The 27,708-nt window shown below is 46.9% G+C and overlaps 1 protein-coding gene across 1 annotated transcript; it reads left to right on the top strand.

The window, feature by feature from the left end:
- Positions 1 to 15,733: 15,733 nt before the first annotated feature.
- LOC135369223 (uncharacterized) lies at positions 15,734 to 25,912 on the top strand. The gene is made up of 2 exons (XM_064602845.1): positions 15,734 to 16,000; positions 25,406 to 25,912. The coding sequence occupies exons 1-2, from the start codon at positions 15,810 to 15,812 to the stop codon at positions 25,866 to 25,868; spliced, it is 654 nt and encodes a 217-aa protein (XP_064458915.1). The 5' UTR covers positions 15,734 to 15,809; the 3' UTR covers positions 25,869 to 25,912.
- The last annotated feature ends 1,796 nt before the right edge of the window (positions 25,913 to 27,708 follow it).

Raw genomic sequence — 27,708 nt, 5'->3', positions numbered from 1 at the left:
ACTCTGGGTACACACAAACAATGGACAGAGACTAGTCGCCTAGCCCACTAAAAGTAGGAAGAAAAATGAAAAGGTCGAGCTCCTACATGTGTGTAAAGGCACAGAAGTCGCGTGAAATTTGAGTTGGGGGGGGGATATATTTATTAGACGAAAAGGGAAAAAACCGGGGAATGTCAGCCAAACGGGACGTCGGCTTGCTATTCCAGAAATAATAAATAATAATAAATAAATAAAAAGAAAACATTAGAATTAAAGAAAGAAAGAAATAGGCAGGAATAAGAAATAAATAAATAAAGAAAATTAAGAAAAAAGAAAAAGAATTAGGAAATAACGAAAAACTAACAAATGATGAAAGAAGGATGAGGTAGACAAAAATGACAAAAAAAAAGATGACTAACAAACGGTGAAAGAATGATGAGATGAATCACAGAAGATGACTTTAAAAGGAAAACATGAGGTTAATGCGTTGAGGGTGAGAGTGGGGCACAGAAGAATGAGATTGCACGACTGAGTTCACAGGCTGTTCATCAGACCTGAATATCTCAAGAAAGTGAGAACTGCTTTGGTCACAGACCGCTGTGTGTGATCCCGTACTTGTTGGACTTCAGCGACGAGATCGAGTACGTTGTCAATTGCTGAACATCCCTGACGAAAGCCTGCCATCACCTCAGGAAAAAAGCGCGTGCATTCCAGGTACCAGTTCAAGCGGCGGAAAACCATGCGCTCCATTATCTTCGCAACGCAGCTTGTGAGGGCAATCGGGCGAAAGGAATCAATATTATGCGGCGACCTGCCTGGTTTCAGAAGAGGAACAACCATTGCAGTTTTCCATCCGCGTGGAACTTCACCTGTCCGCCAGGTTCTGTTAAAGAGCCTCAAGAGGAGCCGACGCCCACATAAGGGGAGATTCCGGAGGGCTTTGCACGTCACCTCGTCAGCTCCAGGCGAGGTGTGTTGGGGGGAATTCCTCAGGGCAGATTCAAGCTCAACAAGCGAGAAAGGTACGTCCAAGGCAGGGTCTGAAGAGGAATCCAGAACGATAGGGATATTACGTGCAGAAGACAGCGCAGAGGCTGAGAGCGTGGTGAGACGTGCGCAGTACTCTTCAGTGATCTGCAGAACTGAGCGCCCGGAAGCTAGTGATAACGATAGGAATGGGTTCCGCTGAGCAACTGGGGCAGAAAGCCCCCTGAGCACGGTCCATATACGAGACATCGGTGTACGGGGTGACAAAGATGCAGCGAAGTTCCGTCAGCGTTCGCGCGCTAACTTACGTAGACGCCTTTGAATTGCCTTCTGGATCCGTCGAGCTTCAGCTTGGTGAGTTGGAAGTTGGGTGCGACGAGCTCTGCGCTCGGCGCGACGACGAATGCCACGGAGCCTCTCATATTCAGCATCAACCGCAGAAAAATGGCCGGGGACGCGGATAACGCTTGTAGCTAATTTCGCTGCATCAATGATTGCCCGAGAAAAGCCACTTTCACAGTCGGGCGTATTGGCGGCGAAAGTGGATTCGAGAGCAGTCCTGTAACTCTCCCAGTTGGTCCGCTTGATGCAGTGACTAGCGCGGGGCCGGCGGGCGCCACGAACGTTAAGGAGTATGGGCAGGTGGTCACTCCCGAGCGTGTCTACGTCAACGCACCAGGTGAAACGATGCGCTATCGATGCAGACACGGCTGTTAGGTCCAAGCACGATGAAAGTAGTGCGCCTTGTATAAAAGTAGGGGAGCCATCATTGAGAAGCCTAAGATCCCGTTCTTGAAACAGGGCAGCAAGCCTCTCCCCTCTCGTATCCGAGCGTGTACTGCCCCAGATGATGTTATGGGCGTTGAAGTCCCCACAGACGACATACGGAGAGGGAATGATGTCCAGTAGGGCGCCCAAGTCATCCACATTGTAATGAGTTGCCGGTGGGATGTATAAGGAGACGACCGTGATGTCAAGAGAAGCCAAACGAACGGTACAGCATACGTATTCGCCAGCCCCTGTTATCCGCACGCGGTTTTGTATTGCAGGTATATCGGAGCGCACGAAGAGCGCTGCTCTGCTTCTTCTTCCAAGGGGCTCGGAAGCGAAGGTGACATATTCCGACAAACGAAATTCCTCCGTAATGCCGCATTCGGATATGCACATGAGGGGGAATTTGTGTCGCCACACAAACTGGCGGAAATCGGACAGGTGGTGGTGGTGGTGGTGATGGTGAAAGGGCTTGCCGTTGTCGGCCTCACGTATGTGGGCAACGTCACGACTGACGCCCTGGGGAAATGTGCGTCCTGGGCCGACTTCGAGGGGAACTGTGCCGACATATGTCTGAAAGCGTCTGAGGAAAACCCCAGACAGCACAGCCGGCACCGGGATTCGGTGGAAATCGGACAACTTCGACTGCAGACCCCTTGCGTTCCATTGAAAAACTGTTGCTTGGTGATATCAAAGCGCTGACAGGGTCGTTGTCCTATTAGGCATTCCGGGGTACCAAAGTGGAGGCACCATTGTTCAGAAGTGGTTCGAGAGCAAGCCCTGCTCTGACCTTCGGTAGATCGGATGCTAAGGGAATCCGATGAACGATGGAACGTAGTGCTGCGAACAGCATAGTGAGGACGGAACCGAAGACATTGTCGTGACTTTGGAGCGCTGGCTGACAGCAAGTTTGACGCTGAGATCCAGTCACAGATTGCATCGGTTCATGTTCCTTTGAGGGCGTTTGGGGTGACGAAGCACACGTGACCGTCTGAGCCGTCCTGGCGACGGAGGCGAATGTTTTATTGAATTTCTTGTTTCCAACCTGAGGCTGTTGACTGGTACGTGAAAGGCTCGGGAAGTGAGGTTCAGGATGGTGCAGAAAATCAGGCTGCGGCCGGTTATTGACAAGAGGAGGTGAGATTGTCCGTTCGCACAAGACTCTCCGTCGATGACTGGCCATTGCCGCCTTAGCAACTCTACAAGCTCGATAGGTGGCAGTATGAGGTCCGGTGCAGTTTGCGCATTTGGGCTCGCGCTTCGCCGTACAGTCTTTGAAGTGATGGGGACCGGAACACACCTTGCACCGCAGGGGTCGGCGGCAATTTTGGGCATAATGGCCGTACCTTTGACATTTGAAGCATTGAACTGGCGGCTCAACGTACTCTGACACCGGGTAACAGGAGAATCCCATGCAGACTTCCGGGGGGAGCGCGAGCCCGGGCTGGAACGTTAGGGGGACATTGGATTTGACGATTTCGTTGGAGGAACAATCGCTCTCGGGTATATGCCACTTCTCTCTTTACACGAAGGACTCCGCTGGGCTTCAGATATTCTAGAAGCTGTTCTTCGCTGTATCGGCGCGGAACTTTAAATATGTGGCCCATCGCGCGCAGATAGGATTCTGGGATGTAGGGATGAACAGAGACTCCAGCAAGTGATCGTAGTGCGACCAGGCTGCGGGCAGACTGTTCAGAGGACACGTGGACGATGAGAGTACCGTGCTTGTTGATACGGTTATGCCGCACTTTTTCTTGAGTAGCCTTCAAGATCTCTCTTGCTATGAGGTTGGGGTCAACCTGCCAGAATGAATCCGACTCTGTCGCACATCGACTGGGATGCCACCCGGTCGCCTTTTCCGGTACGTGACCACTTGGAATGGCTTCTCACCTTTGTCTTCAGAGACTTGCATATCTTCCACGCAACATTTATCTTGAAGGATACCGGTGACGTGGCCGAGCTCGTCGTTCAGAATCTCCGTTTGGGAGGTTTGTGATGTGGGTACCACGGCTGGTAGGCGGTCATTTGAGTTGGGTTTAATGCATAGTTCCTGTTGTATATTCACGCGTTACGAACGGTGCTCGGCACGGTTGTCATGGCAACCAAGTACGTCCATTCGAAAGGCGCACGTACTGCAAGGGTTGTGCTCGACTGAACTGTATGCGGTACGCATCTGGCTACGCAGGTAACAATAATGGCGCACCGCGTAAGTGCATCACTGCCCGTTCATGTCTCACTCGAGTGTGGAGTCGGGGTGGAGTGGAGTGGATGCGTGATCGGTCAAACTCGAGCGTTTTCCATTTCAAGAACACATATGCGTCTGATCAGCGTGTAGTACCGACATCCGCATCCGCACTCGATCCATACCGATACCCGCAACGGAGAGAAGTTGTAGTGCGAACTAAGTACATTGTACGGATTCATTAATGAAGCAATGAGGTAAAACTTAACTGACTCGAAACCATGCCTCACCTGTCAAACAGGAGTCATCATGCAAAGCATTTTCGCTCTGCGGTCTATTATAGCTGCGCAATCATGTTTCCACAAACAGTCGGAAAAGAAACACTTTTTGGGGTTCACCTCAGTGCTCCTCGATATGCATTGTCTGCGATCACCAGAAGACAGAAAAAACCTTGTGCAGGTTTCATTTCTCGCTCGTAGCAGGCACAACATATTTTAGGGATATTGATGCATAATTAGACAGTATTGGTCCCGACGAGAAGTTTTCCTTCCCTCTGCGGAGCAGCTTTGTTGTGTGGGAACACTGAAGTTGAGGAGCTGCACGTTATAACTTATCAGTTACATACAGTTGGTGGTGGTAGTGATAACGATACGCTCAGGCGGTTGACATGAAGCCCGTGAACAGCTACTACCAGTGAACATTGGCGTTCTGCCGTTTATTGTGTTTTGGTTTGGCTCGTCACATGCCCCAAAAGCAGGAACTTCTGGAATATGCACGAGCGGTTCGTAAGACGCGCTACACAGCACGTAAGGCTAGTCCGATGCCTTGCTCTTGTACGACGAGGATAAGGCTGCGTATATTGGAGCAAACGTGAGATTTCGGGAGATGCCGTGAGAGGACGAGAACGTTGTCCTTAGTTATGTACACGAATGACGGCGAATTACATTGAGAGAGCAAATTGCGTCGTAGTGTGAAGGCGGTGTCGTTCTGGTTTACGTCTCCAGTAGAATGCCATCTGCCCACCGCCAGAGCATATCGCGTCTTATCCGTATACTTGGCTGCTGTCTGAGTCATTTTTTCTTCTGCGATTGAATTGACCACACGCTTTACATGCGACGTAGCCGCGCCAGGTTTCCTCCGGACCATGACCTACAATTGATATTTGTGCCAGGCACGGTTGCCAAGCACGGTGCGGCGCTTCCAACAACATAAACCGGGTAAAACTCTCCAACGTCATCCCACCGTCACTTGCCGGGACCAAGACCTTACCAAGACATCTTTCTCGAAAGATGCTGGAAATGCTAGAGGAAATTGGTTTATATCGTAGCACCCCAGAGCACGTAGCATGCGTCATGTACTATAATTTTTTGTCAGTACAGTGAACAGTCCATTCGACCTACAGTGACCTATTCGTGAAAATAAAAATAAAAAGCCGTCGCTCCTGAATATTTTCTATAGCCCGTACCTGTGTTTCCACTCCTTCCATCTTGATGGCGCCATAATGGGAAACGGCGTTGCGCACAGCATTGAAGGCAACGGAGTGTGTCGAACTTTATGCTGCTGCTGTATAAAGCGATTCCGTACATAGGAAAAATAATCAATACGAAAGGTAAAACCGAATTATGAGAATGAAGGCAACCAGCAAGCACCCAAGCAGACGATTTTCTCTTCATAGCAATCGTCTGCAAATCTCGTCGGGTGATTCAACGTGCAATTTTCTCCTTTCATTGTTCACTGTCCTCTCGTTGTTTGCTGTGTATTCATTTGCTGGCTCTTCCTGTATATCCAGCGTTTCCACAGCATTCACCTTACGTACAATGCGCCAACTAACTGTACGATAGAGCATATACGTAGTGCTCAGGTACACGAAGCTAAGAACTGTTGAAAAAAAAAAAAAAAAGAAACTGACGGCGACGTAGAACCCCCCTGTGCCCTCGGACCGCAACATAAGAAAGCGGACAAAGCGTTTCACCGAGGAAGGCTCTGTAAGAAACAAGAAGCATTATCACCCGAACACAAAACGGACAGACGAACTCGCCAACACCTTATTGTGCACGTTCGAAGACCGTCCTGACATGTCAACAGCCAGGGCTCAAACTCAAAGACTGTTCTCTTTCTCCGTAAAAACTTGAAATGCTTCACGAACTGGGATCAGAAGGTTGCGATCGCTGTATGTAGTTATGCAGCACAGGGTTGCGGTGCATTGCTGATAGCTCACCTCACTCTCGAGCTTATTTTGTTTAGCGACGAGGCGAACTTTCATCTCAATGGCCACGTAAACCGCAATAACTGCCGATACTGGTTCGCAAACAATCCAGATTGGGCGTTGCAATGCATTGTGGAGTCCCGAAAGATCGGTCTGTCGGGCGGGGTGTGGAGGCAAGGGATTGTTGGTCCCCTTTTCCGCGACACCGTCACTGGAGAGAGACACGCTACTATGCTCCAACGTGAGTTCTTGCCAGAGATCGAGGCACTCCGCATGCGGAAAGAAATCTACATCTTCATGCATGTGGGGCACCTTCTCACGGGAGCCGGCGCTTTCGCCAGTGGATGCGCTGATATGCTCTCTAAAATACGTACATGGAGTGGTCTCCCCGATCCTCGATATCACGCCATGTTACTTCTTCATTTGGGGTTACGTCAGGAGCGCCGAAATGGTGGCTCGCGGGCTGCATGCGGCCCGCCTGGTGTTGCTTAGAGCAGCGTTTCCCAAACTTTTGGCGGTGGCGGACCCCCCGGAAGCGATGAGAACCAATTCACGGACCCCCACCCCCCCCCCACACAAATATACCGGAATACGCGCTGTGTACACTGCATTGTAGACCGCGTTTAATATGCGCGACAGGGTATAACAAGGAACGAAATTACATATGTGCAAGCATAAAGGTGGTCAAGTGACTGTCTAGACAGAAGCGAAGTTGACTTCGAACGCCCCGTTCAGTGTGAGGTATCATCTGTAGTGCCACCATCGCTGCAAGAGGTCCGCAGGCTGCCAAATATAAAATGCGATAAACACAGGAACACTCTTCAGTCAGTTCGAACTCGAAGCAAAACGATATGACGCACTGTATTTCCCATGCTAGCTAGTGCATAACCAGCAACCTCGTCAGCTGCTGCGTGCTTTCGATACAGTTTCAGAAACGATTCCGGACTGGTTTCTTCTTCTTGTTTGTATGTATATGACGCGGACAAACGTGCATTGCAGGACTTTTCTATCAGAAATTAGAAGCTAGCCGTTGAAGCATGCTTGTAGCAATTTTGGAAGTTCTGGGTGTTTGGAAATCGGGCAGCATGTACGAGCGCGTGTTTGTGGGGACGAAAATCCTCACTGAAATGTGAGAGACGGCCGCGGACCCCCAGGGGTCCGCGGACCACACTTTGGGAAACACTGGCTTAGAGTCACTAAATGAGGGTACAGAGTATCGCATTACTTTTCCGCGCCGGAGCCGCCGTTCGGTGTCCTCGATTCGGCCGATCGTGTCACGTGGTTTCTTCTTCCAAGAACGCGCCGTCCATGTTAAGCTCCCCTCCATCCAAAACCGGTTTCCTCTGCTGCGAGCTGGCTCGCCTGCGCGCTGTTCACCGGCGGAGAAGGGGGAGATTGGCGTCCCATTGCAATGCGACGCAGCCGCGCCGGACCCAAGATGGCTGTCTCGCTCGCCGGCGTGGGTCAGTGTCGCTACTCTGCCCTCTATTTAGTGACTCTAGTGTTGCTATGCCTTCCGCGTGGCCACCGAGTGAGAGAGAGAGAAAAGAGAAATCGGCCCAAGCCTCACGAACGGTCGTGCCGTTATGACAGAGCCCTGTACTCATGAAGTTCATCTTGCGTTGGTTTAGTTATCGGAACTGTGGTAATCTTGCCCTAACCTTCCTGTGGCCTACTCTCCACATAAGACACGAACAGAACCATTTGGTACACGACAACAGCAAAGGTGACAAAAGTAACACAAAGACAGACGGGGATCGTCCAACTTCCAACATCTAACCACATGATTGAGGGTTGAGAGTTACCGATGAAACCGAAAATCGAAATGGCCAATATGTAATATTGGTTCAGCTTGGGACAAAAGTTCACGGAGCACCGTTGACCCGCAGTTCTCCATTGGTGCGACCCCCTAGCAGCAAACAGGAGCGGGTACACACATACTTGGGGATGGATAGAATAGCCAGTCATCCCTTTCTTATTCGATCTCTTCCTGATATCTAGCAGTAAGCCTCTCCGATGAAGAAATATGCCAGTGACGTGTTCCGTAAGCTTTTGTCCCAAGCTGTACATTCAATGCCATCAGCAACCGACCGGTTCATCCGCACGCTTAGTGATCTCGCGAGTAAATTCGAGCAAAGACTCCTCGAGTTCAGGAGACTTGAAATAGAGCGTTCTGGCTCTCTGTTTTCCTCAGCTCTGGACAACTTCCTGGTGGGTTATAAATGCAGCTGATTAACCTGGATTGCGACGCACCGATAAGAACAAGTTCGCTGAAGTTTGTGCGGCACCGTTTTATTCTTACGTTGGACGAAAGTGTCAAAGGATACATATGATGTCGCGGAGAAATCTGTCCATGTTCGGTACAAAAGATTGTATCTTATTACGACCGAAGTCTCATTACGGCCGATGTTTCATGACGGTCGAAAGTCTCAATACGGCGAAGGTTGTCATTACGGTCGAAGATGTCCCATCACGGGAAGAGTCAAAATGTGTATTACAACCTGCATAGCCATCTGATGTTGCAGCCAAGTACACATTCAGCAGGGTATAAGCCACGAAGTGTGCCCTTAGGGCCGTGGAAAGAAAAAGACGTCGACAACAGATGTTTAGGGAAGTTAGGAACACTAGTTTATTTAATATGGCGAAAATTGGAAGTTAAATAAAAAATCGTCGACGTTGCGACAGTGGCACTGTCTTCGTCAGGACGAAAGATGCACAGCGTGTTGTGAAAACCTAAGCTTCCACTCAGAAAAAGAATGACTGGCAGCACTGCTCTGAAAAAAAAAAAGCTTTAATGGATTCCGTCGACATCGCAGAACATGTAAAAAAAAATCGAACAGTAAGCAAGCACACCAAAGACGAAGAAGCACACCTCGATTTTCTCAACTCTTAGCCCACAAACCAAATAAAACCACAAGACAGCGGTTACAGATTGCTTAAAAATTGATTTAAGCATTCTGTAACAGCTGCACATCTTTTGTCCTGACGAAGACACCCACCGCTGGCCACCCGACACGTGCCACTGTCGAAACTTAGGCCGTTTTTCATTTAACTTTTAATTTCTCCCTATTAAATAAACTAGTATTCCTAATGATGAAAGATGGAAGTCACTGAAAAGGTTCAGAACATCAATTGTCTAATGTTCCTAACTTCCCTAAGATCTGTTGTCCGCGTCTTTTTTCCTTCCACAACTGTAAAACTTCGTGGCCGTTCGATTTTTTTGTACTTTCCTCGACCTATATATACAGGGTGTTTCACAAAACGTGTCATTCGGACTTTATAAAAAAACGGGGCGACGGAAAAATTCGGGGTAAACGGCATTTGTGTGGCAACTAAATTTGCCACCTTGCAAAATATTTTCATTTGACTTTAATTAAAAGAAATTGAATTTCTTTAATTCAACTCCAAAATTTCCAGACTCAACCTAAGTTTTTTTTCCCACAGAATTAGAGAGCCCGTAGCGAACTTAGTCAGATCCACCAAGAAATCCGCTCGATATTGAAAATGAACCCGCACAAAAATAGTCCCGAAATTTGGGTTCAAAGTTTCGGGTGTTCAACGGCGCACCAAATCAGTCGCAAAGATGCGCGGAGAGGAGGACATGCTCCTGCCCCCATGAAGCTACACTCTAAAAACAACTTCATCGCATTGCACGCTGTGCGCCAACCATTGCCGCGAATGATAGGGTTATCGCTTTTGATTCGAGGAGAGAAGGAAGCGTACGCCTTTTTGTGGCAATTACCATATAGCCAAATTGCCACAAAAAGGCGTACGCCCCTCTCTCTCCTCGAATCAGAAGCGGTAACCCTATCATTCGTGGCAATGGTTGGCGCACAGCGTGCAATGCGGTGAAGCTCTGTTTTTAGCGTGTAGAAAAATTTACCGCCGGACAGGCGTGCAGCACAAGATGCGCCGATAACAAGGCGGGTGACATTCCACTATACGTTGATAAAATAAACAAAGATTCCGCCCCTTTTTCCCGCCCTCTTTTTTTTTTTTCGGCCTTCTATCTTTCATGGGGGCATGAGCATGTCCTACTCTCCGCGCATCTTTGCGACTGATTTGGTGCGCCGTTACTTTGCCCGAGACTTTGAAACCTCAATTTCGGGACTTTTTTGGGCAGTTCCATTTGCAATATCGAGCGCATTTTTTGGTGGATCTGACTAAGTTCGCTACGGGCTCTGTAATTCTGTAAAAAAACAAAAAAAACAGAAAAAACCGTGAGGTTGACTTGGGAAATTTTTGAGTTCAATTAAAGAAATCCAATTTCTTTTAATTAAAATCAAATAAAAAATATTTTTGGCGAGGTGTCAAATTTAGTTGCCACACAAATGCCGTTTACCCCGTATTTTTCCGTCGCCCCGTTTTTTTATAAAGTCCGAATGACACGTTTTTTGAAACACCCTGTATATACAGTGTGTTTGCTCTAACGTGTCCAGAAATTATATTTAAATCGCGATCAAAGAAAAGCAAGTGGTACTTTTCTTCTACTTGAGTAAGAAACAGGTACTGCTTCACTAGTAGCACCTGTTTCTTAGTCAAGTAGCTGAAAAGTATAGCGCTCGTTTCTCTTTTATCGCTCGCTTTAAATAAAATTTCTGGCCACGTTAGAGCAAACACCCGGTATATACAGTAAAAGAATAAGACGGGGACGACAGACTACAGGAAAGTTAACAAAAATGACTTTATTTAGTGGGTAATCTAACACAAAGATCGTAGTATAACATGAAACTTTTAAAAGAACGGTCGACGTTTCGACAGGGGCACTGTCTCCGTCAGGACTAAAGTGTTAGGAGTGACGTCAGGGCTAGTAGAGGTTCGCCACTTGGCGGTCGTCAGCTTCAGGAATTTTCTCTGAGGAGTGAGGTCATCACCCGTGGGTCGTTGTCCGGCTTATCGGGAAATTTCAGAGCAGGGTGGGTGCTGCTTAGACAGGGAACTGAAAGGCAAGAAAGGCGAAGTGGGATATCGATGTCTAGGTAACAAGGCTTCTTATTGTGGATACTACACCAGGATATTCATTGATTTCAACTTGACTGGAATGGACTTAATTGACTTGACGTGGACTGGAATTCCAGTCCACGATAAACATGGATCCCGGCATATTGTCTACAGTTCGCAGCCTTAGCTCATAGACCAAATCCCCCGACCCTCTTCCGTACTTTCTGCCGTCTCCTTTTGTCGTTTCAGGTTAATCGGACGACCAGGGAGACAGCCAACGCTCCTGCGAGTGTTCAATGGACGACCAGCAACAATGCTCCTGGAACATCACCAACGCCGCTCCACGTGTACTGTTCCCCTCTCCCTTGTATATAAGCCCTTGTCACCTATATTTTCAAGCTTAGTCCTGTTGAAGGCAGCGCTGACTGCCGAAATGCTGACCCCTAACTGTAACTGTAAATCTATTTCTAGTACCTCCTAATTTTAATTATATAATTTTTAATGTTATAAAAGTAGCAATCGTTTTTAATTTTTATACGGCTAGTAGTATACTTGTGGAGAGCTAGATGAACATTCCCTTTGTTGTGACGTTTTTTGAAGTCATCCTACAGGCACTGGCCCAGAAAGAACACCTTTCTCAGTTGACGTCAGTTTATTTCCATTTGCCTTACAATGGTACAGTTCTTGCTTCTGGAATGAGTAGACCTGCAAGAAGCAAAGAGCAACCGTGAATAGGCTACAACATTTAAAGAAAAAGCAGGCATTTGACTCCACATGAATGGTTTTAATGTGCACAAGCTGCATACGTGTTGATACGTGTCTGCTATTTCATACAAGGCTAACATAAATCTTCATCTAGAGAAAAAACTGACAAGCCTTAAAAATGTGACTTCCAGGTAAACACAGAGCATGACCATGAGATGAATTTAGTTGCATTAGTTCATTCACTTAGTGGAAACATGTGAATATGAAATAGTGATACGTTACAATTCATGAAATGATGGACGCACGACTTTCGTTTTCTCATTCCTTTGTTATGAAATTAGTGCACGAAGTAAGATTCGTGCACTGCTACACAATTTCTCACTTCCCAACAGAACCGCGTGATAACGTTTGCAATCTTAACAGCTCACCTCTTCGGCCAGGACTCCTTAGGCAGCAACATCAAATTAGCCATGTTTTTTTTTTTTCGGAATCTTTCGTGTAGCCGCATAACATGACTGGAACGGAGAAATAGCTATAAATGACAATGTATTTAAATGACTTCCTCTTGAAATATTTTTCTAATCAGATATGCTTTTGCGCCTAGTATGATGCGCGAAGGCACGTAAGCACAGCATTTGCAGATGTTCGCCGTAAGCAATTCAAGGACGTCAATTCAAGTACGCCGACTTGTACTTTTATTTTTGAACAAATATGACAAATATTAAGAAATAAAATATGGCTCACAATAATAAATGCTGCTGTACGGTGCGGCATTATCGGTATCTCGTCGGTAACGGTGACGTCTTAATTTCGAATAAATTTGTTGTTTCTATATAAACGCGCAACGAACTACAAACGGCACAAACCTACTAACACATACCGAGCTACATCTATTACAGGCATTTCGGCTGTTTTGATTCAGTGAAATTACTCGTATGAAAATGTAACTATGTGTGGATAGCAAAATGCTAAGCGAGACAGTCTACGAAAGCATAACTCACCAGAATGCTTGGTTGACTTGGCCTTGGTCAACACCGCCATATACGTTGGGACTGTGACGATTCATTCAACTAAATTTTCACCAGAACAACACGCGCTGGTCGAAAGACAACGACGTAAAATAATGAGCACGCTAAAGTCCGCTAATTCGCACGTTATAGCACCAAAAATCGATAGAAAAACACTCCGTAAACCGCAACTGCTCGTTCGCATAAAAACGAGATACCCAACGTTGCTAGACACCATCCGAAGCGAAAGTAGCAAAACAACAAGATATCAAAATGTAAAAGGAAGCGTATTGATCATCTCTCCTTCTATAGCATGCAAAACGTGATTAGTGCTGAGATGAACATAAATGTCCATGACGTGTGTAATTTTCACTGATCGATTGGAGGTCACGTGGAATAGCATGACGGCTTGCGAAATGAGCAGCAATGAGAATAGCGAAACGCAACTGGTGCATTGCACACCATGGTAGCTGCCAGAAAATCGAAGTAAAGTTATGAGACACCGCATTGCAGGTATGTTGACATCTTTTTTCATTCATACACATAATTTCACATCACTCTGTACGTGGATTCATGGGCATTGTATGGGATCTCGCGGTGGGCTTATGTATTTGCATGGGGAAGTGTGCATGGTTCTAGACTTTTTGTTTTTGATCGCGTAATCGGGATATCGGCACCTCTCGCGTTGTGGGTTGCATGCGACCAACCAAGTGCTGTGCCCCTATTAGCGATTCCTACAAACGACAAAACCAGACATGTGGGAAGGTATAGCGGTCTCTTTGATTACCCATATATAACGAGAAAATGTATCGTGTTCAGGTTGCTGCCACTGCTTCATGTTCTATGTGACCGCAATTGTCCTGCGTGTATGATTAAACCAACGATGTCTCCCACCACAGTGGAAGTGGATTGCGCACACACGTTTCAGCATGAAGCCTGCAAGTAACTTCTGCTGCTTACCCTTCTGATATACCGATTCTGAATTTACAATGTATTCAAGTTACAAACATTCAGAAGAACATTAATTTTTTCTATGAATTTACGTGTCCCATTAACGTACAACGTGTTTTTCTCCCCATAGAGCACTCATTAGGATTTGTTCATTTGAGCTGCGTCTCCTCATAACACCATCACTTACTTAACCCGACACACCTCGCTCGTCGCTCCTTCCCAAATCGGATGACACTCTCCCATCTGTGCCTCTGTGCAGGTGTGAAGAGTTCAAGCACTCGGGAGATTGGTGAGCGAAAAGTTGATATGGTAATGACCTCACGAGCGCCGGACACAAGTTTCCTCATCTTGGTCCTCATCGTCCACACACTCATTGACACATGCAGGTCCTCGTGAACGACGGTGGAAGCAGAACTAGAGGTGAGTGCGGGTAAGCAAACTTGAACCCGCACCCGCACAGTATACCCGCGCGTGTGTGACCTGCACCCGCAGTGCTGTCTGTATACCCGCATTTGGACCCGCAGGGGGAAGTGAGCGCTATACACGCGCTCAGCCCCCAGCTCGAACCCCCGTTTTTTTGTTCACCCTCTGGGTGATGAAGATGACGATGCGGGCACTATTCACGAGCCTTACCCCAAATCAGTGGATGCGTTCCTTCTGTTCATTATTGACATCGGTGCTTGGGGATTGAATATCCGACTGAATTGCAATTTTCTGGAACTATAACTAATTAACTATTGTTTAGTAAGTACCGTAGGTATGTAAAGCACAGCCCATTCTTCCTGCGCAGGGCGTTCGATTTCCCCCCTCGCCACCATGCCTTCAGCAGCACGTATGCGTTTTATGTGATGTCCGCATTGCTCTTGTAACATAACATCATGGAGACTTGATAGATATCGTACACACAAGTGAACCTTTTGATGTGAAGAATGTTTTCATTCGACGCCACCGTAGCTTCGTTCCTCGTAATCACGTTCCTCGTCCACTATACCGCTGTTTCTATTTTAAAACAATGGAAATTCTGAGTGTTGGCTACGTGTCTCGGACGGCTTCAATCGTATGCCAATAAAACTGATTCAACAGAGAGCCATATATGTCTCCATTAATAATCGCTAACTAGCTTAACTAGCCCACCAGCACTTGCCTCCTGCAGTCTGGCACATGGATTTATACGGGCAGCGACATAGGGCACTGCTGAGATCACGTGTGACAGAGAGGGATCACTTAGTTGACCATGGAGTGCGGGTAATGCGAGTATACCCACATTACCCACGGCCGCATTGCAGGTACACCCGCATTTTACCCGCTACCCGCAGCGATCGCAAATTCAACGACGTCGTATAAGGAATCTCCGGAGTATAATGGGTCTGATCCATGTTAATCCACAGTAATACATGGACAGTTAATTGCATAGTTAGATAGTCGAGTATGATCCTGAGCAACCGTAAGCCGCAGGTTGAAGCTGTAACCATAAACATTGTTATCGAAGTACTAGCTACAGGCAATGCATGACCAGAGACTACACAGACAGGCTCTCAAAAACGGCAGTGCAGCTTGTTAGTGTCCGTTACGTTGTCCTTTTGATGCTGTTTCAGTCATTAGATGTGGCCTTCAGCATTTCCGAATGTCTTCATCTGACCAGTGCTTGGAGAACGCCTGGCGCGCAGTCGCCTGGGACAACCTCGACCCCATGTAAGGGTCGAATTCTAAATGATCGCCTGTCGATTTTTATCGAGATATCTTTTAGTGTGTCTCTGACCTCAATAAGAAAGCACGATGTCGTGAAATAGGAAGACCGCGCTTTTGGTTAGCGCGGGAATACCATGTGTACTTTGTAAAGAAATACAGACGCGGGTAAAGTACCGGTTTCCAGAGCTAGAGCTGCGCGGCTCTCTGACTACATCAATGATGCAGTCCTCCAGTTGAACGACTTTTGTAACGCAGATCACCGACAGCTGTATGAAAATAAAGACGACGATGATATCGCATCACGCCCGTGCAGAGCACTGGGGCACCGGTGGCTGTGCGCTGCTGAAGGCATGTGTTATTAGGTATCGCAAAATTCTGGGGACCGCGAAGAATGGCGACGATGAGGAAAGGCGAGAGCTCGAAGGTCGACGATATAGCAAAGGTAATGCCCGTTGAAGACCCCACACTGAAGGTAGCCATCGACAATGCATCCGTTCCATTGGAAAGCAAGACGTCCTTATCCACAGTGTTGCTTGGACGGCATGACTCTGTATTTCCGGACTGCAAAGCAGCACCGAGCAGGTGAAGTACTCTCAGATATCACTTCCTTATGCTATACTGTAGCATCGTGACTCTTCCGGGGAGGGAGGGAGGTGCGCTGGGATTGGGACGGTTTAGATCGAGTCAAGTTTCCCCATGGCCCTCAGGGCAGGTCAGGCGAAGCCCCTGGGAGCCCCAAAATTGCCGTAAATATTGCTCATTTTGATTGGTTCGCCTCAGCTGTCTAACGGGACTATGAAATGGGACTATGAAAAGAAAAAGGACAAGTAGTGTGTTGAAGGTGAGTGGGTGTGCATATCAACTAAGCAGCGAGAGACAAGGACAAGAATTCGAACAGAGGGAGGGACTGCTAGCTCGCAACTGATGTTGACTGTATCGACACATTGCAAAGCAACAATCACGAGACGAACGAGGAAAAAAATGAAAAAATAAAAATAAACAAGAAAAAAAATCAGCTCGCAATCTTCACGTTTGTTCTCATGGTGTGCCGTGTTTCCAGTGTGGCTTGGTACGTTGAAGATAGTGTAGCCAGCATGGCGTAATTGGTTTCATCTCTGAGAGGAAATCAGAGTGTGGGCTCCAATCCCCCCTCTGGTGCATTTTCTTCATCTGCCATCATTCAATTGAAATATACGTTGTGAGGCTTGTGGTGGGTCTTGTCCAATTATGTTTAATTGCCTCATTCGCTACAACGTTGCACGAGTCACGGTGCTTTAGTATATCCATTCTTTGAGTTTGCCGTCCCACGAAAGAATGCCAGTTCTAGTGGTTGCGTATTTTCAGTATACGGGGGAGATGCACAGAATTATGATTCTTGTGTGATGTTGACATGGGCATGAAAGCCATCAAACTCACTTGCTTCTGTCTGGGATATTCTTCGAGATACTTCAGTTATATCCGACTCGTAAAAGCGCTGTTAGGCGCTAAAAGTCCAGTAAACTGCAAAAATTTATGTTCGCGGTATGAAAGACTGTGACGCAAGGGGTTCGTCCTTTGTAACTAAAACTTGAATAAAGTTGCTAATTTGGAGGTTCACCTTTCCTTCCTCTGAAGCAGAGAAAAACGTCAAAGGTACCTCGATAGAAGAGACAAAGCGCTGACAAGCTGGTGCATGATCAAGGAGGGGAACCCGAGACAGGGGATGAAGAGACCAGACAAGAAATGCTCAAATACAGCAAAACCTTTAATGCATTCCTGCCCTATATATCCAAAAACCTCCGGAGAGTTACTTCCTGTTCCTCCTCTCCGGAGGTTTTTGGATATATAGGGCACAGATGCATTAAAGTTTTTGCTGTATTTGAGAATTTGTTGTGTCATCTCTTCATCCCTGTCTCGGGTTCCCCTCCTTGAAAGGTGAAAGGTACCTCACTTCCAGCGTACCCGATTGTCGAAGAAAATATATAACGGAATCGTCCCCTTCACGCATTTCTTTGTCGAAGTGACGTCGTACGAGGGAAGTTCCGACATGGCCGCGACGCGTAGAGATACACCTCGCCCGGACGTACATTCCTAAAATGAACTTAACCGCATAACACATTCCTAGCCAACCGTCATTCCGAACCAAGTCGTTCTGTCCTCTGATTTGTCGAAAATGGGAGCCTTTTCCCTAAGCCCGTGGGTACATCCAGCTCACCAACGATCTGCCTTAAAAGTACTTCTAATGTACTTCGGTCCTTACTGTGATGACTCTCATATTATTCCGATTCACCGCCAGTAGTGGGGCAGAGCTGGTGATGAAAGTCATCATCGTCAAATAAAGTTGTTGGTGTGGCATTTATGCAGTGTATAAGTGTCGCAAAAAGGCGAACAACTCCCCTTCTCAGCAAATCATCGGAGGTGACGATGTCATTCGATTGGCTATGCGGTGAAGTTCATTTTTAGGAGCGCATATTCTGCAGTAGCGGCAGCCACACTCTTAAAAATGAACTTCACCACATAGCACGCTCCAAGCCAACCATCATCTCGAGTGACATCGTTCTCTCACATGATTTGTGGAAAACGGGGGACGTACGCCCTTTTTGTGACAATTAACATTTCTGCATAAGTGTCACAAAAAGGCGTACGCCTCCCGTTTTCAATAAATCAAGGAAGGGAACGATATCACCCGGAATGATGGTTGGCTAGGAGCGTGCTATGTGGTAAAGTTCATTTTTAAAAGTGCAGAGCGGAGCAGTACAGATTAGATCGCAGATGCGTGTACACCAGAGCAGTGTTGGGACTGTTATAATAGCGCTGTCGTGTGATTGTGACTCTTGTACTGTATGTTCTACAACGCTCTTTCTGACAAAAATACGATTTCAAACGGTACAATTCTTGTTACAAATCCATACGTCATCTTCTTTGGCAGAGGGATGTTTCGTCATTTTGACGTGGTACTCCTCGTTCTACATACCTCACAGTCGGCGCTCAGCGAGAAATAGCGCGCAATTGTACATCTGCCTGCTTTGCAATACGTGGGTATACGAACTAATGAGCATTGCGTACAGAATATACCTGATCGCAGTAACATTTGAGACCCATAGACACCAATCCCTCCAGAGCCCTTTTTAATAACAGTAATAATAAAAGAGATACCTGTCAACGCTATGATGTTGCGTTACGCTAGTAAACAAGGCCCATTAAAGTGTGAGTGTGCCCAATCGCCGACAGATTGCAGATGTGGCTTTTACTGGACTATGGACTACGTGTTGATGCCACGCGGGAAACTTCATCGAGCGGAGCGTCGTATAGCTTTCAAAGGGGCAGACAAGTACGAAAATATCTCTTCGCGGATTGAAAAATTCCGTTACCTTGACACCGACACAAAAGGAACGGGAGTCATCGGTTAATTGTTTCGTAATTTAGAAGGTAACGCAGCCGTAGGTTACGCTTTCGGAGTTCCCCTTTTCTCAGGAAGGGTAACAGTGCGCAGCGCCCTCTCAGTGATCCCTTCAAACCACCCTCCGCAATTATCGGACACGTCGTTTGAGGAAACCAATGAGGAAGCCACTCCGCGTTCCTCCGCTTTCGAATGCGAAACAAAGTGTTGCATTACAGTACCGTACGCAGATGCAACACATGTGCGGATATAAACACGGGTACGACATGTATACCTGATATATTGACACGGATCAGAATATGAAGTAGCAGTCACTTTCCTTTACGCCTTGTGCGATTTTGGGCCTTGCGTCTGATGAACGAACCAGCAGCCCACTAAGCAAACCAATCTTATCTAATCAATTGGATTACGCAAAAAAAAAAAAAAAGCTGAAAATACATGACTGTTCACATTCAGTTGATTTCATTCGTATATCGCGATCCGCGTTGTTTTACATCTTCGTGCCTGTTCTGACAGCCTTGTACGTGTAAGGTGCACACAATAACAGTATTGATAAATAGGGGCACACAAGTGCATTTTGTTCCCTTTGAACACTACAAATATTGTTGCTGCCAGAAGCATTCTGAAGTTGGCCGCGAGGGAGAGACAGCCACGGATGGCGTCTTATCCAGGGGTATGCCGTGCGGGGTAGGCCTTGTGAGCTTGTAAGTTTAGGCCGAGGGAACGTTCACTTGATGATTTAGAACGTCATTTTTCTACATCACCTTATTTAACTTTTATTTGTTGTGTACGCCTTTGAAGTGAATAACATTTATAAAACAAATTAAATACGTTATGCGTGTGTGTCGAAAACTTTACCGCGCGGAATGTCAACGTTCGCTGCGGTCCGCATGGCAGTGAGACACATAATCGTCTATTACGATTCCCCTAAGAAATGCGCGCCTCTCCCGCTGGGGGCATTGCATGTGGCGCACCTACACACGAGATGTAAATCCTGGAGATATCCCTGCAAACAGTCGGCTTTATACAGGGTGTTTGCTCTAACGTGTCCAGAAATCTTACTTAAAGCGAGTGATAAAAGAGAAACGAACGCTACTTTTCAGCTACTTGACTAAGAAATAGGTGCTACTAGTGAAGCAGTACCCGTTTCTTACTCAAGTAGCAGAAAAGTACCACTTGCTTTTCTTTTATCGCTCGCTTCAAGTATGCTATCTGGACACATTAGAGCAAACACCCTGTATACAGAGGGCGTCACGTAAGACTGACCAGAATTTTATTAAATTCGCGATTTGGTCTTTCTTTCGGAAAAGTCGCTGAATACACCCATTCCCGATGGGGCTTACTCAAAGGTGGTCGTGTATCAGTAATTAGTGCAGCCGTTAATTACCTGTCATAATTAATCTTCATAATAAGTGAATATAGGTTGACCGCGCAATTTGCAGAGTTGTAGAACACAACCCTGAGGAGTCCAGTCGGCTAGAATCGAAGCCGCAGCACTTTTCTGTGCCCTAAGAAATATGCGAAATTGCGCTATTTTCGAGCGTTGCGCGAGTTCTGTGGGCCCTTTTTCCTGTCGCTCTCTCGCTGTGATCCTTTCTCAACTGAATAAGGCTGGTCATCAAAGCAACGGGCACCGTCCTTTTTAGCGTCCTGGTCGATACCGTTATTTTTGTTTTGTTAAACCTGGTGAAACGTACGCACTTATCGAGCAGCGGAATCAGCGATTTTGTTCTTTTAGTTGCGTGGTTTTTGGGAGTGGCAGTTCTATTGCGTGATTTGTACCAGATGAAATCGCGGGGTGGGGTGCTGAGCAGGTCAAACCAAATAATCGAGAGCACAAAATGAAAGGCGCCGTTTTGGCGATAAAGTAAACTGAGAAACGGCATCACTATTTCCCCTTACAACCACTCCTGGGGACAAAGCGGGCTGTTCCATGATTTGAGGAACATCCTGATATCAGTTGTGCAAAGTTGACACCGAGATGGGGGGGGGGGGGGGGAAGTGGCCGCAAAACCCGCGCAGTGCTTGAACATTTTGCATTTTTGAATATTTTTTACTGGAGCACGACAAAAGCGCTGTGATTTCTATTCTTGTGGGGTAGGCTCCTCATGATTGTGCTCTACAACTTTGCAATTACGCTGTCAACCTATTTTCACCAATAATAAAGATCATTATGAAAATTAACGGCTGCGCTAATTACTGATACGCCACAACCTTTGAGTAGGCCCCATCGGGAATATATACATTCAAAGACTTTGGCGAAGGAAGAGTACGTAAGTCACGAATTTAATAATATATGTTCCGCAAGTCCACGAGGTCAATGCACAAGACGTCGCGGTGACATAATGATAAACGGAACGCAGCCAGGGACACGGACGAGGAAGTGCACAAACGAACTGCTGACTCTCAACTAACAGAAGTTTACTTGCAACACACATTTAAATGCAAAAAACAAGACACAAGGAATGTGACAACACCTTATCACAATATCAAAACAGAAAAACTAGCTGCTCAACACATGATGGTTGCGATCCGGGCACGTTCCAAGATATTCCATTTCGGCTGATAAGAGTGACAATGACGGTGTGCTAACACAGTGATCTTCCTCTGACTTTGTAATCAAGAAGGTCTCCAGAATTTCGCGAGCAACGCGCGTTTTGAACCCACCCTCTATTGTGGTATTATTCAAAAGGGGGGAGCACCCACAGGTCCTGCAGTGAAGAGCCAGGTGTCCAGGTCGCGGTGACGTTTTTAGGAGCTACTGATTGGCCGGAGAAACCATAAGCGCGCTTCACAAAGGTAAACAAAGGATCCTTCGATGCAGAGAGTGTCTAAAACAGCGCTGATTTCTGTATTAGAGGCCGCACTTTTCCTTGGGGATGATCTTGGTTTAGTGACGAAAGACAGACGGATATCTGAACTTATTCTGCTCTTGTTTAAGTTCGTTCGTGTGACCATCCTGCAAACATTTTCGCCATTGTGTTCAGATTACGGTCTCACGAGGTAGAAAACCATCTAGGGCGAACTGCGGGTGTCCTCGTAGAGGTACCTTTCGTCGTACTATTCTGTCTCCTTTATTATTTGTCTACACTGTTATGTTCAGAATGACCACTACTTTTTACTTTATTGCATGCCACAACTGTGTGTTCTGCGGGGTGTAGTACCATCAACAAGGTAACATCAGTACCACAATGTCACATAGCGCTAACAAGGCGCAATGTTACGGTCCGGTTGCACCACGCAGCGGCAACATGTAATTCCGTCATGAGCACGTCTCAAGCGTGAACCGCACGGCCCGAAAAGCGTCCGAATTCTTTCCGAACCGAATTCGGGACCGAACTTTTTTCGGAGAACAGAATTCCGTGCCGAATTCGGCCCGATCTGGCCAAGCCAGATTTCTCCTCCGAAATGGGAAGTGACGCCAACCAAAAAAGTAGAAGCATCCAATAGCTATCCAGCCGGAAGGAGAACCATAGCAACGATGACGTAGCAATGGGGTTGACTGTTGCTGTGTGTGCGATTTCTACCCCTATGAATACAGGGATTATCTCATTGACCCGGATGGTTGAAAGGCGATGTTCCCCAAGGCCAAAAGTCTTCGGCCGAAATTCGGGGTGCATTTCGGTAGCACGCGGTGATGCACAGAAAAAAGTTCGGTCCCGATTTCGGTTCGGCCAGTTTTCGGACAGTTTTTCGTGCCATGCGGTTCACCCTTTATCGTCTCTCTTTGCTATTCTCTTTCGTCTGTCTGGGACGCGGTGTCGGTCGCGCGTCAGCTACGCAGTGCGCAAGTGCGCAATAAAGTATGGCTCTGCCGTAGTTCTGTCTTCGCCGTCTCTTCTTGCATTGCTCAAGCCCTCACCGTTACTAATATATATGTTACACACACACAAAAAAAAAAGAAGAAGAGGAAAAGAAAAAAAAAACACTCTGCTTGCTTTCCCCACGCACCCACTAACCTCTTTAATTTTCGGAATGATCGCCCATGCCTGCCTGTTGTCCCGTTTCATCCTGTTGTTCGTGAACTTTGCATTTTTGTAACCGGTCTCGTGCAAAGACGCATAATTCGCTCCACACTCTAGAAAGCGGCCATTCACCTCGGTCGTAAACGCTTGGACGGAAATTTTTCTTCCCCTGACCCACAATTCACATGAACTTTTAAAGACCAACCTCCATTGTGGTAATGTACAGCGAAAAAGCTGCGAACTTCGCTCAGCGTCCGACACCCTGCGCCAGGCGTCAAAATTGTGAGCGTCTGCCGGCGATCTGCCCATGCCATATTTTTTCGGTCTCCTTGCCTCGTCGTCTGCACGTGGTCTCCTGTCTTGAGTAGTGTTTTTCTTCTTCTTGGTGGGGTGCTGTCGTCTGCTCGCTACTGTACCGCTAGAACACCAGGCATTATCTGCCAAGCAACACCTTTTCCTTTAGCGGTATTGAATATGCCTTTAGGTACATTACTGGACACCGTTTAGCCAGTTCTTGGATTTAGTTGCAAAATTTGTGACATTAGGTGAATGTTTTCAAGCAACTGTTTTCACTAAGCTTTCACCTTGTACTCTGGCAACAGTGGCATTATAGAACAAGACTTTCCGACGTCATCCGCTGCTTTTTCGTCCCATGGAGCTGGTGCCGGCGAACAACTGGCGACCTAACGCCCGTGGCAGTCTTGCGCGGGAACTTCGTTGCAAGAAATGCGCTCTATGGAGGTTCATATGGAGGTCCTTAACACGTCATCCGTAACCCTTTAAACACCATGCCAATAATGAGGACGGTGCCCAGAAGAAGAACAGACTTCGTTCGAAATATCGGCGGCTCGCGTGCTGAGGCACTTCCCTTCATACTTCATTATCGGTTCGCTGGATTTTCTACCCGTCTATATAAAAGAAACGTATGGCGGGTTTCTTACACTCCACTCTTAAAAATGAACTTCACCACATAGCACGCTCCTAGCCAACCATAATTCCGAATGACAACGTTCTCGCCCCCGATTTGTTGTAAACGAGAGGCGGAGCCTATTTTGTGCCATTATGTACGGCACAAAATAGGCTCCGCCTCTCGTTTTCAACAAATCGGGGGCGAGAACGTTGTCATTCGGGATGATGGTTGGCTAGGAGCGTGCTATGTGGTGAAGTTCATTTTTAAGCGTGTACTGCTTACCTTTCTGTAGTTCGCACGTGGAGTCGGCAGGGGCCTTGGCGAATGGGAGCGCGGCATCGTTATCTGCCCTGATTTGATGGAAATGGGAGGCGTACGCCTTTTTTGTGACACTTATGCAATGCATAATTGTCACAAAAATGGCGTACGCCTCCCGTTTTCAGCAAATTAGGGGAGAGAACGATGTCATTCGAGATGATGGTTGGCAAGGAGCTTGCTATGCGGTGAAGTTCATTTTTAAGCGTGTGGTGTTAGACAACCATCATTTTACACTCACCGCATACCACGCTCTTAGCCAACCATCATCTCGAATGATATCGTTATCTGCCTTGATTTGTTGAAAACCGGAGGCGTACGCCTTTCTGTGACACTTATGCGGTTCATAATTGTCACAAAAATGGCGTACGCCTCCCGTTTTCAACAAATCAGGTCAGATAACGATATCATTCGAGGTTATCGTTGGCTAGGAGCGTGCTATGAGGTGAAGTTCATTTTTAAGAGTGTAGCGGGCTATCCTGGCGCCCATACATCAAGCGTTTTCTTTGTCGTGATTTTAGTTTTCACTTTACGATTTAAACGGCACACGAATCAAAGTCGCCTAGATCGTTTTATTCGCTGATTTTGAAAGCTTTTATTTGCTCTTCGAAATTTTTCTTGTTTGTTATGCGTTAAATAAACACTGGAAAATCGCACTGAATAATTGAGCCTCTGTATGCAATCAGGGGTTAAGTCAACTTATCCTCTTTTTGCTATTTTTGCTACAATGACATCTACACACCAGTATGTACCTGCCAAACAAAATTTAGGACCGTATTGCGATTTATTGGCCAGCTACACGAGGGCAAGAAACGGGAAATGCATGTATGTGAATGGGACGAGCAATCAGATCAGGCCCCTTTTCTCGTTTGGGATTTTTCAGCTTATCCCCTTATTGCATACAGAGGTTGAATAGTAAGACACAATATCGAGGCTTCTGTCATTTGACAATGGTTCGCGATAAGTTTGGGGCATCTGATGGACGTGCTCGACCACGCCTTGGTGTGATTTTCAGTACGAAGGATATCCCATTATGATAGCCAGCTTTGAAATGGACATTAAAGTGTCTAACTTTGAATATTTTCCCTCGTCCTCTCCTCGCCACGAAGCGCGACAATGCGGAGGGGCCTCCGATTGGTCTCCTGAAACAATTTCTCGTGAGGCTTGGGCTCTTGGAGACCAATGGTAGTCTTCCTTCTCGAGAAGGAGAGGAAAAGCGTAAATTGGGGTTCCTTGAGCTCATAAATGACGCAATGGATAAGCCTTTTGCGTTAGTAACAACATCTTTGATTCCGCGAAAAAAAGAAATTTAATTCTAGATTTCAAGTTATGTGCTTGGGTCATTGCCCTTTTTTTTATTGTATTCCATTGGTTACGAGAAGAACAGAAAAACTTATGTATCCTCAATTACCACCCAGGTGTCCTTCGACCATTCGCTCACCAGGATACCACAACTTCGACCGTGACGAAACAAATGAGGTCATCATAGGAGTGGAACGGCGGCACGACGAAGAATCTCTGGACAACGACACCAATTTCTCACGACGAGTAGAAGGATCGGCAAAGCGTCGGGTAGCCGAGACACAAAAGTGCACAGAGTCCTTTCAGGAACAGTCCAGCGCGCCACCGAGCGATCCCAGTACAAAACCGACCCAGGACAAGACACTCGCCTGTGCACGTCGCCTGAAGGCCGTCACCAAGCGGACCATTCAGGGCAAGACGGTCATCACAAGATCGACGGCGAGGAAAGAAGCGGAAACAATCGTCAGGGGGGCAACTGGAGAGATGGATTGTAGAAGGAACGTCGACGAGCAAGGCACAGCGGACGAACAGACGGAAACAAATGAGGAAGAAGTGACTGAACATTACCACGATGGTTGAATCGCTTGAGGCATCGTCATAAAGAGGAAACTGTTTGTGGCCCATGACTGCTTATTTAGTGTGTTTCATAGTTTCCCGAGATTCTCAGTAGTTATGCCTATTGCGCTATCGGTCCACTGGTGCGAGCGAAGTAGCGTAGTAACGTACCTTTAGCAGGACGTGCACGAAAACTGGCGCCATTAATACGACGTACCAGGAAGTCCTCGGGGATTTACCATGGCGCTTCTGACTGAGCATCAGGATGCTCAGTGAGTAGAGCACGTCTCTTGGGTATTGCACTTATAACCTAGACGTCTATGTAAGTAACTAAGGTTCTGAGTTTTCGGTTAAAGGATAAAACTGCATACGCGCAGGCAAGCTGGTGTATCATGTCCTGGTGGATGACGTGCTGAATCTCACAACAGGACACGAACAGCTGAAACTAGACAAATGATTTATTGAACCGACAAGGCAAAGGAACCAGGACAAGGTACAAAATAAGGTACGCCTGCCCATCCAGTCTGTGCCCCTTCTGTCGTAATCTACACGGCTTTGAAGCAGTTGTCTGATAATTTGGGTTGTCAGCTGCCTGTTGCCTCATTTCCTTCCTTTTTGTACCTTCCTTGGTCATTTTTCTTTGCCTTGTAGTGTTTGTCTGTTCAAAAATTTTCAGTCTCCCTGCTGATGCAAACAGGAGTAAAGGAATCCGCAACTTTCAGCTACGGTGTCGCCGCCACGCGGGCGAAGTTGGTATTATTTCAGCGATGACTCCCGCTTCAAGCTGGCATTGTAGACGATCACAACTTGCGTCCGAGGCTCTACGCCGGTACACAGTTGTTGTTGATTGCAAGGTCGCGCTAGCCTAATAGAACAAGAGGAAAAATGAGAAGCCGACCAGCGAAAGAACAACAACAAAAAAGAAAAAGGAAAGTGTCCGTTTCAAAGCAGAAAGATGTGATGTGTTCCACAGTGCGTCAATCGCACTGTTGTGGGAATAGTCAGTTTAGGGCCAGTTCTCACTTGGCGACGCCCGACGCGGCGTCGTGAGCGGGCGGCGGAAGTAGAGGCGCATTTCCGCCGATCCGTCAGCGCGCACGATTTTCAGGTTCCCACTACAGTGGCATTCTGTCGTCCAAAGCAGACGAAAAATCAGGAGGCGTGGCCTTTCTGTGTCACCTTATTGGTCGCCAGCTGTCGTTCTCGGCAGCTCTCGACGTCTCTCCTCTCCCGACTCCGGAAATGCGCGTCTATTTCCGCCGCCCGCTCACGACGCCGCGTCGGACGTCGCCAAGTTAGAACAGGCCCTTGTACTGGTTTACACGTGAACGGACCAGCAGAAGGTACAAATGGCAAGAGAAGGGGTTGTTTATTTACAGCTGAGTTATTAAAAGTTTAAGTAGACTGTCTATGTTGCAGCGGAAGTTTTTCGTTCGTCAGGAGCTAAAATGAAGACATCCCCTGTACTGTAACAACTATATAGGTTCTTTACAAATAAATCCCTTCTCTTGCTCTTTGTATAGCGCTGGACAAAAGTTTACAGAACACGCTCCAGCGCATTCGTTCCTCAGGGTGAGACGCTAGCAGCAAATGGGGCCGTACGGACTTACGGGCATGTGCCTAGGTAAACCGGTCACCCGTTTGCAAGTCCGTACGGTACCATTCGCTGCTAGAGCGTCACACTGAAGAAGGAATGCGCTGGAGCGTGTTCTGTAAACTTTTGTCCAACACCGTACATTCGTTGTCTGCGTATCATTTAGCATTCCTGCTGGCATGCATACGATGCATATATACAGGCTGTACCTGAAAACGTGTAATTGAATTTTAATAAAAAAGACTACGCCACATAGAATCATGCGGTCAA

Source organism: Ornithodoros turicata, chromosome 9, assembly GCF_037126465.1.
Source record: "Ornithodoros turicata isolate Travis chromosome 9, ASM3712646v1, whole genome shotgun sequence".
NCBI classification, from domain to species: domain Eukaryota; kingdom Metazoa; phylum Arthropoda; class Arachnida; order Ixodida; family Argasidae; genus Ornithodoros; species Ornithodoros turicata.
This window is presented reverse-complemented; position numbering and strand designations above follow the sequence as displayed.

Coding starts and splice junctions, on each gene's coding strand:
- LOC135369223 (XM_064602845.1), top strand. CDS start 15,810: ATGGCGACGATGAGGAAAGGCGAGAGCTCGAAGGTCGACGATATAGCA. Junction 16,001..25,405: donor TGCAAAGCAGCACCGAGCAG/GTGAAGTACTCT, acceptor ATTACCACCCAG/GTGTCCTTCGACCATTCGCT.